This window comes from Chrysoperla carnea, chromosome 4 (genome assembly GCF_905475395.1).
Source record: "Chrysoperla carnea chromosome 4, inChrCarn1.1, whole genome shotgun sequence".
In the NCBI taxonomy this organism is placed as follows: Eukaryota; Metazoa; Arthropoda; class Insecta; order Neuroptera; family Chrysopidae; genus Chrysoperla; species Chrysoperla carnea.
Window position 1 is genome coordinate 18,459,185 of NC_058340.1, and position 13,899 is coordinate 18,473,083.

At 26.6% G+C, this 13,899-nt stretch overlaps 1 protein-coding gene across 1 annotated transcript; it reads right to left on the reverse strand.

The window, feature by feature from the left end:
* Window positions 1-473: 473 nt before the first annotated feature.
* Window positions 474-5,615, reverse strand: LOC123298416 (DNA-directed RNA polymerase II subunit RPB1-like). The gene is made up of 3 exons (XM_044880410.1): window positions 5,604-5,615; window positions 1,921-2,185; window positions 474-1,068 (listed from the first exon to the last, which is right to left on the reverse strand). Exons 1-3 carry the CDS (start codon window positions 5,613-5,615, stop codon window positions 503-505), a joined length of 843 nt encoding a protein of 280 aa, XP_044736345.1. The 3' UTR covers window positions 474-502.
* Between the last annotated feature and the right edge of the window lie 8,284 nt (window positions 5,616-13,899).

Below are 13,899 nucleotides of genomic sequence, written 5' to 3' on the forward strand. Positions count from 1 at the left end.
GATTTAAAATTGAGTTCCTGAATCGAATGCAAAAATGATATGAAATTTTATTATTTTTGATAATTGAAACATACTCTATGATTCAAGCTGTCCTACTTTTTGTGATACTTAAATACATTAAAAAAAAAAAAAACTAGTGAAGTATTTAATATTCAAATTTTATTTATTTTTAAAATTTGAATAATAGTTTAATTTAAATGTAGCGACTACACTTTTAACTCACACATTTTTTATGGATTTCAGCGTTTTTTCGTTATGCCAATTGATATGGTAAACCTTGTATCTTTTTTATGTACCCAAAGCCAAATCGATTGTGAAAATTATCTCACCAAAACAAAAAATAAATAAATAAGCTTTTTATAAAAAATATTTTTTTATTATTTCGTCAAAAATTTAATTAATAACACAGTAAAAACAATCAACTACTTAATTTAACCTAAAACTTAAAAATAATAATACTTTTAAAGGCCGTTGTTTGACTCAATAATGAAAGAAATTTGATTTATCCACCAAATTCAAATGAATATCCTGAACCAAAGGAATGTGGTTTGCCTGGTTCTACACTATACGCATCATGTTCCTCATTCCTTTCAATTGCATTACTTGCTGCCCGGTATTGTGGAACTGCTGGCCTACTAATTGGCTGTTGCGAAACATATTTAGGTTGTGAAACATATTTGGGTTGTGAGACTGGGGAGAATGTTTGTGGACCTGCGTTTGTGTATGCAGCTTCACCACGATATGAGCCATCATCTTCATCTTGTGCATTATTGTATTTTGAATAGACTGGTGATGGTGCGGATTTATATTGTGGAATTGATGATTGATATTGTGGTTTGTATTGTGGCTGGTATTGAGATTGTGGTGGTTGGTATTGTGGTAATGGTTTTTGAGCACTTAATTGTTCAATAGCTGGATGTGGTTTTGGTATATGAGCACCTTCTAATATTTTAAATCCATCTTTACCAGCTGTATATTTGACACTAATCGTTTTGCCGTTTGGATCGACATATTGGTAGGCACCTGTTCGTGTGCCGTCTGGAGCAATTGATTCTCCCTGTTTTAAACCTTTAAAAGACGCAAAAACATGTAACATTAGTTGTTTGTGATTGCAGCATTTTACTTGTAGACCCTAAAAAGTCGTAACATGATTTTTTTATCTTCAGTAAAAAAAAAGAATAGTTCCATGAAAATAAGTTCCGAACGAGGTAGGAAGTAAATATTTTCTAGGTTCTAGAAAATATATATTTGTTTTACTTTCATTTTTAAGTAGCATATATTGTTGAATATAGCGTTGGGAACGTTTCCTCAAGAAATTTTTACTTCTTAAGAACAGCAGGAGAAAATAAACGTGAGCAAGAAAATTTTTATTATGTGGCAAGCTTCAAATTGATAATTATTTATTGAGGACGACATATAAATAAAGATAGGTGTTTTCGAGGTGGAAAATTAATTCCGTGTGTTAGATAATTTAAAAAAAACGCATATAACGTGTTATGAGTCTACACCTTGAACAAATCCAGAAAATTTGTGTCAAAACGGTGCCTTTACCGGTACTGAACAATATACAAAAATCTATTCAAAAGACTCTCTAATTGCAACGCAAAGAAACCAGCCGTTGCGATAGAAACCGTGTCAAATCTAACCATTTAAACAAAAGAAGTTTAAATTATCTAAAAATCAATCTAATGTTATGCCATTTGTATTGCAATTTTACGAGAGGAAAAAAAAGAAATTATTGCCTTTTTGGCATCTGATCTGATCGATTCAGCCTAAGCGTTTCATAACTTGAGGCCTGTCTATATTCTGGGAAAATGTGGAGCCAAAGAAAGCAAAAAAATTGTGGGAAAAATATTTTTTGCTCATTTTCCATACGATGATTTTTTGGAACAAAATAATGAAAATGGTATTAATATTTACCGTTATCGGCAGCAAAAGCGTAATTAAATCCACCATCATGTGTTAAGGCTTGCTTATGCATAATAATTGCTGGTTGGGGCTGTAAAGGCTGTTGGGGCGATGTATACTGTTGTGTATAATCAGCTGCTGCTGCAACTGGACGATATGCCTGTCGTGGTTCTTGATAGGCACCTCCACTTGCACTTGATCCACCGTCGTAATCATAATCACGCGCTGCGCCTCGATATTGTCCATTAGCTGTTAATAATACAGCTGACAAAATCACCTGGAATAAATTTAGATTTTTAATTATAAGAAATTTGTAAAAATTAATAGTTGTTAATATTTCCTAGCCTCTGAGAACGCCAAAACGGTCATTCGTCATTTTTTTATTTAAAAAATCTTATAAATTTTATATAAAAGTTTTCTAAAATTGATTTTTAATAATTAAAAATATTTATAAAAGTTAATTATATTAAAGTGAGACATCTTTAAGTGCGTTTTTAAAATGTGTATTAAATACACAAGCAATAAATATTTTCCAATGATTATTACTTCATTTTCAAAAGTAAACATTCTGATTAAGTATGGAACAGTTTTTCATTCAAATAATTTACTTTGCTTGAGCCTTTTGATAGGTTTTCTCTTAGTCAGTTTAATTGTGTCCTTCAAAGTCTGAATTGTCTGTAGATGATTAGCACAACATTTTTAATTGACTCATCGTAAATAATACAATTTTTTTTATTATTCGAGCTTGTATCGACTCATTTCATTCAACAGAAATATTTTACTAAATTCCTGTGAAACTCCGACTGTGAAAGAAAAAGTCGGAGTTTCGAATGGGTGAAATAAACGCTAGTTCAAAAACTGAACTAGAAATATGCTCCTTCATATATGATGTAACCAAATTTATATTTGACGTGATCGGAAAAAATTATTAAAAACAAAATTTTAATTACTTATAATCAAAAACCGAAACGAAAGTTATTAATAAAGTTAATTATGACTTAAATTATTTAATTAAATGCTTTAGGTACATAGTAGCTAATTGTAAAACATTTATACGACTACCAACCGATACCTACAAATGTTTTACTTTTAAAATAAACAAATAATTATAATGTTTAGGAATAATTTATGTTTTATTTTTTGTATTTTAAGTACTTTATTAAGTTAATTCCACCTACAAGATATAATAATATTACCTACTTATTTTATGAAGGACTTTCATTAAGAGTAGGTATTTTGTGTATTTTATGGCATTTTGTGTTAATATTATAATACCAGCCAAATTCATACGAATAATTGAATATTTAATTGAAAAAATGAGTGTTCAATTTGAGCCATTTACCCTGCATTATAGGGTATGAGCTATATCACCAATATTAGCTGAGTATTCATTGTTTGGTAAAACATTTTCAAACGCTGGCCTAGTAAATAACTGGACAACATGCGAACGTCTTCGAAACTAGAGGTTTGACTGAAACAACGCCATTGATGGTATTGAACTGAATTTATACATTTGAGGAATCGAAAAATTGTATTTTTCGCATACAGGCCTTCCAACGAAGCTGTAGACTACATTTGGTTGATACTATATCATGTTTATCACACAAATTGCCATAAAATATGTATAATATCTCATACACAAGTTGTTTACTTAATTTTATGTTCTATCACTCTTAACGGAAAACCCTTTGCTAAATAATAACATATATGGTAAAAAACTTTCAGTAAATATATGATCAGTCATTGGAACGATAAAAAACTCTTTTGTAAAATTGTATTACTAGTTTATTGAGTGCTATGTAGACTAAAACAAGTTGGTATATATATATACTATGTGTAATTGAAAGCAAAATTTTGTTAGTTTTTTCTTTTTCTTACGTATTTATTATATAACAGTAGCACAGAAAGTGAATTTTAAAACATGTTATATGTACTTATTTTTCGGAACCCTCAATAAATTGAATAATAAAACATATCAGTCAGTCTTCTAACAACCTGCTTTAATTTTTTTCTACTCTCAAAGATTTATACGTTAAAATATCTACTTTTAAGATTTTATACTCTTAAATTACTTCGCTTTTTAATAATTCTTTAAAAAAAAAAATTTCTCAGGTTAATTTCAATGGTTTATCATTTTATTCTATGAATATTATGTTGGTGCGCCAAAAAAAACCGAAGTTGCCAAAATATTTTGATTAGGAACGGATATTAAAGTCTGTAATCAAAAATTATGGCTGGTGATTGCTAAATTTTAATTTTCCGAGCTGACTCAAAATATTTAAACACCTCCATTTTTTTATTAGCTTAATATATATATCTATGTACCTATATGTAATGAAGTCTTTGAACGTGATTTTCACGCACTTCAAAACGTCGAATTAAATAGAAACCTCACACATTTATCAATAACCGATGACAATGTAATAATTTTATAAGTTTGTACGATTATCTTGATCAGAATCTTTATAATTAACGATTTTATAATGTAAAAAATTCACATAATTCTGGTGGAAGCGCAGATAACATTCTATAATATTAATAAATAATAGTTAACTAAAAAACACACTTTTGTAGCTAGCCGAACTAAAAAGTAGAAAATATAGAATAGTAAAAAAAACGCTATTGTAATTAGTGGAACTAAAAAGTAGAAAAAAGTTTGAGTGATTCAGAAAAAAAGCATTTTATCGTAAAAAAGTAGTGTTCCTTGAAAAAAGAATTATAATGAAATCATATATCTTTAAATGAGAAATACTTATATAAATATTTGAGAGTTGAATTATTTTGGAGACGAAAAATTTTAAGGCACGTTTTTTGCAAAGCAGTATTATTTTGGAGTTCCTATTTTGAAAGGTATAATTCTTACGACGTTTAACGTAGAAGTAGATTTAAAAAAATATTTTTAAAGGAAAAACTGCTTTTTAGTAAGCTTCTTGCTAACCAATTGTTATCCTGAGACAAGTATTAATTTTTTTCATTCTAACTCAAATGTAGCTGGAAATAGGGAATTAAACTACTGAATGGATAAGTTTCCTAATTTTCTCTCTTTATCTATAATAAATAATACCATGTATTTAAAAATATTATCCTTACAAGACTGTCAGGTGTCAACTTTTGCCGGATGTGTATATAAATATTTTTAAAATAACAATACTTCAAAACGATCATAATAAAAATAAATAATCCAAATTATTGTAAATAACAAAAATAAAAAATTGGTTAAAATGGAAAAAATAATAGCTTAAAATTGAATTTCAAAGAGGAAATCCTTAAATAATAGTATGTAGACGAGTATAATAGAGGTATGTTTACAGATTGGAACGAAAAACTGACTCCTTCGACTGCAAAGGATTTTCTATACAATATACAATTTTCTATTCAAGATTCAAGTATTTGTTTGCGTTTATAAGTCAATTTTTTCAATATTTGCAGTCGAGCGTTTTCTAAATTTTCTTTAAAGAAATCACTTTTCCAAAATATAATAATAAATTCACAATTCACTATGAAGTGACTCAATTTTTTTAATTTCCGCGAATTTTCACGTAATACACAAAAATAAAAATATTTGTGCTACAAGACAAAACCATGAACTTTTACTAGGTATGTAAATATAAACGCACAACAAAACACTACAAAATTTTCACAATTTAAATGATATAAATATAATACAATAATATTAATTGCATTTTTTTACTTACAAATAAAAACATTTTATAATAAATATTATTTCAAACAATGTTTTAAACAGTTTAAAAAATAATTTTTAAAAACGAAATATAATTTATTGATTGTGTCTTTTATAATAACACTTTTGGCTGTGTTGGAGAGGGATGTATATGATTACCCTTCTTACTTACCAAATGCATTTATCATTTTATTATTGTTCCCACTTGAATTGCTGTTTTTTTTTTTAGTTAAAAATATTTCTATGAATAGCATTCACTGATATTGTTATATGAAACTTATTGTTTGAAAAAATTACATCATTTAAATATGTATTTTTCTTTACTCACGTTGGATAAGTACTTTCTTTCCGCACTATTTTTTGTGTACAAATTGCTAGTTTACTTGGCAAGTAACTCGATGAAAAATTCGATATTCATTCTACAGAAAATAGAGTAGAAAGATATAACTGATACAGCATTCGTTAAAACAAGCACATCATCGTAGAAATAAAAGATCTGTGAAACTCGAGCGAATTACCTATTAAATGTGCCCGAGTGATAAAAGCACAATTCGTTCGTGTTGCTAATTTAACTATCGCCATTATTAACCACTTGTTGCACAATGTACTACTTATCTATACATATAAAATGTTTTGTCCTAATGGCTGACTGACTGTCTGGTGGATCAACGCACAGCCTAAACCACTGATCGAAGAGACCTGAAATTTGGAGGGTGTGTTCTTTGTATGACGCAGGCATCCGATTAGAAGAATTTTCCGAAGTTTTACTCCCAAGTTTGTAAGGGGCAACGTGATTCCTTGGTCTAATATACTTCAAATTTTGCATAAACTTCTATACATATAAAAAAAATTGTGAGATACAATTTATGGTCATCTGTTCAACCAGAGTTTTCTGATATACTCAATGACGACTATTTTACATTTTAAAAAATATTGAAAACTGTATGTGTACTTTTATTTGTGTAAAACAATCCCTATCCTTATTTCAAGTGTTATAGTGAGAGCAGGGAAGGTGCAGTCTTTAACGCGGTGGTCTTTACTCTTAAACGCAGCGAAGCACCTGAGTATAATGCTAGTTATTCATAATATTAAACGATTAAGCTGTAATTAATTAAGGTAGATGATCAAAAAGCCGCATTTAATAACTTTTATACCATGTATATGTACATATATGAAATATATTAATCTATATTAAGTTTAGTCCCAAGTTTTTAACGCCTTAAAATATTATACGATTCCGTAATCAACATCGTATTTCGACAATCACATATCGTATTTCAACAATTAACTTAGTCAATTGTTTGTTTTCACTTGTTACTTATAAATATTGATGAATGTTTAATTGTTTTTAACGTTATTTAGGAGGCACAAGGTTAATTGAGAAAATTTTTTTTAGAAAATTTCTTTTAATATTAAATTTCTTAAACATAATTAAATTATAAAATAATGGAATAATTTTATGTAAAATTTGATGGTAAAAAGCTTAACGAGCTCTTCACGCGTTTTTACAATTAGTTATTTTTCAAATATCAAGTACCTTACCCTTTTTAGCAACAAAAAATTTTAGATTATAATTAAAATCATTTTATTATTTATAGTCCGTTTTATAGTATAAAAGATGTAGATTACTACTATTTTTTATTTAAATTTGCTTGGTTAAAAAGCGTATGATATATCAAAATACGGTGGAAGTGTTGGGAAGAAGACAGAAATTTACTCTTACAATGCTAAAGAAATAAATACTCGTAAAAATAAAGTAAAGTATTTTAACAATTTTGGAACAAGAAATATTTTTTAAGGGTACTGACTGATTATCAATACGGTGATAATAAATTCGATGTTTAGTTTAGATATTTGATAATATTTTTTCAATTTATTATCGAATTTCAATTACTGTTCTACTGATATAATTACAGCAACATGCAAATATTTTTATCAGATATTACCTCATAATTACAACGATTACAATTCTTTAATTACAATTATCGAGCAATAAATAACAAATTATTAATTATAACAAATTATTAATAATTAAATCAATAATTAATTATGAGGTGATATTCGATATTAATATATGCAATTTTTATATAGTATCAAAAATAAAAATCAACAATAATTATCAAAAACTTGAAACCCGTAATAGTAAATAGGTAAAAATAAATGCCTTATTTCTCGTTAATATTATTCCTTTAAAGCATTTGTATACCACTAGTTCGGGCTACATCTAGGCAAATAACTTTCACAGAGTACATGCGTTAAGCAATGCATCTAAGTAAGAGGTATTATTGATGTTATATGAAATTGGAAAAATGACTTGTATCGTGGCTTCGATGTCTTTTAAGCTATACAACAGTTCTTCTGTTGTGTGCCTGCAGAAAGTGGGGGTCAACACATATAAATAATACCTCTCACTTAGATGCATTGCTTAACGCATGTATTCTGTCATACTCGTGATATTTATATGCCTAGATGTAAATCGAACTAGTGGTATGTATTTAATTATCTATTTTTAAAAGTAGCTTGTTTTTAAATATATTTTTTCTACACTAATGAGAAAAGAAGTAGGTACTTTTCTCACTCAGTATGCGTGGGGAAAATAGTTCATTACCGTCCTAGTGTGATAATTTATTCCTACACAAGGGCGGTAATTAATTCAATTTTCTATTTTTCTCAATAAGCCATGGCAAATTTTAAATAAAAATGGCAAATTTTAAATAATAATTATTGTTTATTTTCACATTTTAGAGGCGTTTTGTACAACATACGTGTCATTACGTATTATTAATTAACGTACTTCTGCGATTGTCCAACTCGTGCTATGCACTTGTTTTGCAAATTTCTCAGGCGTACGTTAATAATTCTTTTATCCCACTTTTATCGTAAATAACTATTGGTTTCTAAGAAAATTAATTTCTCAATTAAACTGCGGTATTATGCACTTCTATTTAGATAGTTACAGCCTGAAAAATAAAATTTATGAAATAATTATGTTGTGAATATTGCATGAAACATATTATTTGAATGTCAAAATTTAATATCATTTGTACATTATTATTTATTGTTGACGAAATAATTACTTTAAAAATTTAATTTTAATCAAATCACAACGTTTTTGTGCTCTTACACCTGCCAACAAAGTTAAACAAATTATTTAAACATCAAAATATTTGTTAACTACTATTAATTTTATAATGAATTTTTAATTATTTTAAATTAACAGTGTGTCTAAAAATCAGTGTATGAAAAGAATAAAAAACGCTTTGAGTTTATCGGAGACCCTAATTTTATGTAAATTGATTTCATAGGTTGAGCTATTCGATTAGTACTATCAAATATAATTCTTCATGGTTTTATAATGAACAGATAGTTCTATGATTTGTATTCATTATAGTTCTTCTGAAGGATTATAGAGGTATGTGTGGTCTTTCGAATTTTGCCCTTAATTTCCTATATCAATTTTTGTATTATTTATGCCGACCGTAACCAAATTAGCAACGAGTAACAACGCAGCAACATACGCTATTTATAAGAGTAATTATAATTAGCTAATTCATACTGATGATGACTAAAGTACATAATAGTCGAAATACGTATTTAAATAATAGAACAATTGGTCTAGAAAATTGGGGAAAAAATCAAACTTAAAGAAAATTGAGTTTTTAATCGTAAATCGAGTGTCGGATTTATAAAAAAAAAACCGCGTCTTCTTATTTTCGTGTTCGCCATTTTCTACCTTATCGAACCAAACAATCTGGACATGGGGGGAAAGAATGCAAAAAAACGCACTGAAGGAAAATTCAAGTTAAAAATAAATTGTTTTATTGAAGAAACCGAAGCCTCAAAAAAAGACCACCGAAACCAATCATTAATAGCTTTTAAAAATTTATTTCACACTATTTTTTAAATTTCACTCTAGAGGTATCAGAGCGAAAAACAAGAATGCCGTACATTACACTTTTTTTTTGCTACCTTATACCATTTTTAGAATTGTTTTTTTCTACTGAATGCAAAAAACTGCAACCCTCTACGTTTTTGGAAACGAAAATTTCAAGTTAAAAGATTTATTGATCACACTAGTACTTTAAGTCACTTAGTAAGTAATTTTAAGTTATTTTTATTGCTACATAATATGAATTTAGTAAGTGAAACTATTTATATTATGAATGAATGTGTGTATTACTTATGTGTCGCAAAAATTTACATTATATTATTTTTTGTTTTGCACCAGAAAACATTCTTTAACTTTTTAATTTTTTAATATTTTTGGTTAATAAGCTGAAAGTGCATACAATTTATATTGTAATAATCATTTTTTAGATGATTATTATCATAAATTATTAATTTAAATTATTTAAAATTAATATTTAATTGGCGTGCAACAAATATTTTGTTTTCGAATTGATTTTTAAATTTAATACCGTCTTTGTAATTTTCACTTTTATGACTTTTCTTTCTAAATAAGGATTGCCTTTGTAATTTTGAAATTAAAATCATCTAATTTGAAATATTTTGGGTCAGCTTAAAAATGAAACTCAGAAAATTAAGGCACTTATTTAGAACCATAAATAGATTAAAACCTACCATCTTATACCAGGCATGGACGAGTTATTTTAAGTCAAAGCCACCAGTGTTATAACTTTATTGGGTGCCACAAACTTTATTGTATATCCCTTTATCCAAGACCGCATTGCTCATAGAGGAGGGAGGGAGACGGGTATACTACTCGTCTACCTATTTCAGTTTCTCTTATAGGAATGAGATAGGTAGAAAAAAAATGTTGTCTCTCTGTCTTACCCGTATTTTTGGTTGTCACTGGTTAGGTTGTCACTATCTTACTCGTATTTTAGATACAAAAGTATGAGTGTCTTCTCTAAGCCACGTTTGCCCACGTATGTCTTATACCATAAGCCTAAAATGAAATAACCATTTATTGTTTCGTATGTTAACAAAGCAAATTTTTTATAAGTTTTAGCCATGGCCCAAGTGCACAATTTGATTTTATTGTTTTTAGACGATTATATTGTTTGCTTTTCGACTGTTGTAAATTTTCTGTTGATTCCAATTTTACATTCAGACAATGGCCAAAATGTTTTATCAATCTTCCAAAATGCAGACAAAAATAACCATTAAATTTTCACTTTATTATAAACTTCTATTCTTAATAACTTAATCTTTTATTCTTTGAAATATGGTGAAAATCTGATACAATTTATTTATAATGCATTATACCTTAAATAAGGAAATCGCTTTAAAAAGTATTTTTCAATAAGATATTTTCAAGCTAAATAATTCAACTGGATTTCCAATCTATTCCACTATTTTAATTTTTATTTAAACATCATGATATATTTTTTGCATTTTCTTCAGAAGATCTAATTCAATAAGAATTGCAAGAAACTTTGATTGCAATTTTTGTATCAGGAAGACTGACAGACAACGACAAAGACAAGAAGACGTAGTACAGTGTATATTTAGTGGCCAAGGCTATGGAATTTTGTCTTTTAGTAGTTACTGAAAATAATTTCCTCAAATTCAATCAGTAAGCAAAGTTTGAAAATGAAAATATTTTAACGAGACTAGTATCGCGTGTGGTTGTGAAGGTCTAAAGGGATACAAGTCTGATATCATTTTAGTGATATGAACAGTTCCGTACAGCAGTCCATATGAACAGTTCCCTACGAGCAGCTAATGTGAACGGATTATACTATAGCGTAGTACGTACATGCGCGTACATAATTCATATAGTTTTGAAAAACTTAAAAGTATATCAAATAATTTACCTTTTTTTTATCGAACATAGGGGTGGGGGTTAAGAACGTTACAATATTTTACTTATAAAATGAAGGTTTTAAGGAAAAAGGGTGAAAATTTTATTAAAAACACATTGAAATCGATCTAGCTTTGTACCATATATTGCACCATTTAATAATACAATTAGACAATTTACAACAAGAATTTAAACATATTACTTTGTTTTAATACATCCATTTAATATTAATTAGTAAATATTGATAAAATTTTTATTTTTTTAAATCAATTTTTTTTTTTATTTGAAAGAATAATAAACACATCAATAATTATGATTTTTGTTTTCATTAAATGTAACATAGATTATTTATTATAGATGAGATTTTTGTAATGTTTTTTTCGTAATTAATTTAAATATTTTTTTAAAATATTTATCTTGAATAATGTGGAATAAAAGTGAATACATTATATAGATTTATCTAATAAATGTCATAAAATTTATTTTTTACTTTTTTCAACATCGATGTTTTTGTAATTATTATTTTTAAATTAATAAATATTTTTTTATTTAAAAAAAATTAGATTCCAATATAGATATCTCATTACTTTTAGAGGTTATTTTTAGTTCATCATGCATTGCGAATTGTTTTTTGTTTCTAAATATTTAAAGTCTACATACGTTTAATACTTTCTATATATAGACTAAAAAGAGCGCGAGCCTCTTAGAAAATTTGAGTTTTTTTTCATTTTTTATTAAATAATCACATCAATTTAAAAATTAATTAGTCACACAGTTATGAATAAATGTTTTAAAATTATTTGTGTTTTTTTCGGACCCTTACCAGCTTTTTTTGTTCAACAAATTTTTTTGGTGTAGTAGCAACAACAAATATCATTTTTTTAAATATGCCATTAAAATTATTAATAAAATTATTATATTTTTTTTATAATTTTTTTTCATTTTTTTGGGATTATTGTCTATTTCACAATAACCTTGGGGAGAGCTCACACTCTACCTACAGTTTTATTAAAATTGAATAAAAGAAATCAAAAATTAAGCGAATAATTTATTTATGCTAAAAAAAATTAACGTCTAAGTAAAATTATAATTTTTTTAACTTTGCTAACACAAAATAACGTAAAAATTTCGATGTTTTTACGCCCAACAAAGTTAAAAGAATTTTTACTTTGGATAATCTGATGATCCCCCTTAATCGGCGACTTGATTATAAGCAAACGAAAAATGCAGCCACAAAAGTTTTTATTCAGGGCATTTTAATTTGCCGATTTTTTTACTCGAATGATTGATCAGCAATTCTTTCTGAAATAGTTTTTTTTTCGGCCATCCTTTATTTTTAGACATTTAATTTAAAATTAATCGAAAATTAAGAAAAATTTATATGCTGATTTTGATATTATATTTTTGAAATTTTAATATCTATAGGTATTTTTGTCGCATGCAAACTAATTTTAAAAATTCTAGAAAATTTTTGAATACGATAAAAGCATTTATTTATTATTTTTCTAATGCATCCTTAAAATTATGAAATATTCATCTAAAATTGTATACCAAGCATTATTATTTTTTTTCGTATGAATCAGGAGTAAATTTTTTTTTCATTGTCGATTTTTTGTTAATTATTAGAGGGGATAAGAGTATTTATAAAAAGGACATCTTATATAAAAAATTTCAAGGCCAAATTTGTGGGGTGTCAAAGTATCTTTTTCAACAACCTCGTTTTGTATATATTCGTATATAAAATAAATTAGATTCTGCGCAGCCATTCGAAGAACCCTTCGACGAGGACTTTGACAAATAAAAACAATTATTTACTTTAATTATTATATAAATCTATATACTCTTATCAATAAATTGTCTAAATCGGTATGTAAAATCTTAAGTCTTATCTGTCATTTTTTTTAAATTAAAATATTTCCTTTTAAAAAATATATATAGTGATTTTTTTTTTTATTATTATGGTCCCCAGGTATTGTCAGGCCTACAATGATAAACTCGTTTAAAAAATTAAATCATTTTGTTTTTAGTAAAGACAAATCGGAATACTAATTAAACTTGAAAAAAATAATAATAAGTGTTTTTAAAGTTTAATTAGTTTTTTTTCGACGAATGTTTTTTGTTGATTTTTTTAGCGGGAACTTTTCTGTGACCTTTTTTTATAAAATATTTAGGTCTTATCATATTTTGCACATATTTTTTCTTAAACTTATCATAGCATCATTTTTATTTGTTTTGAATATAAATATATTTTTATTTTTAAAGCCATTGAAGTGAATATAATTTTCTATTTTAAATTTTTGGCACAATTATTTAATAATAATACATACATACTATAATAATTTTTTTTGGATAATTTCTCGTTCACGAAAACATGTGTAGATACCTATTAAATTTTTATTAATAATATTTTTTTTCAATATTTGTTTTAAAATTATTATTATTTATTAAATATATATATATTGATATATATTTTATTCATTTTTTTTCAAAAGATATATTTATTTTATATTTATCTTTGATTTATTTATGATATATAATTTGA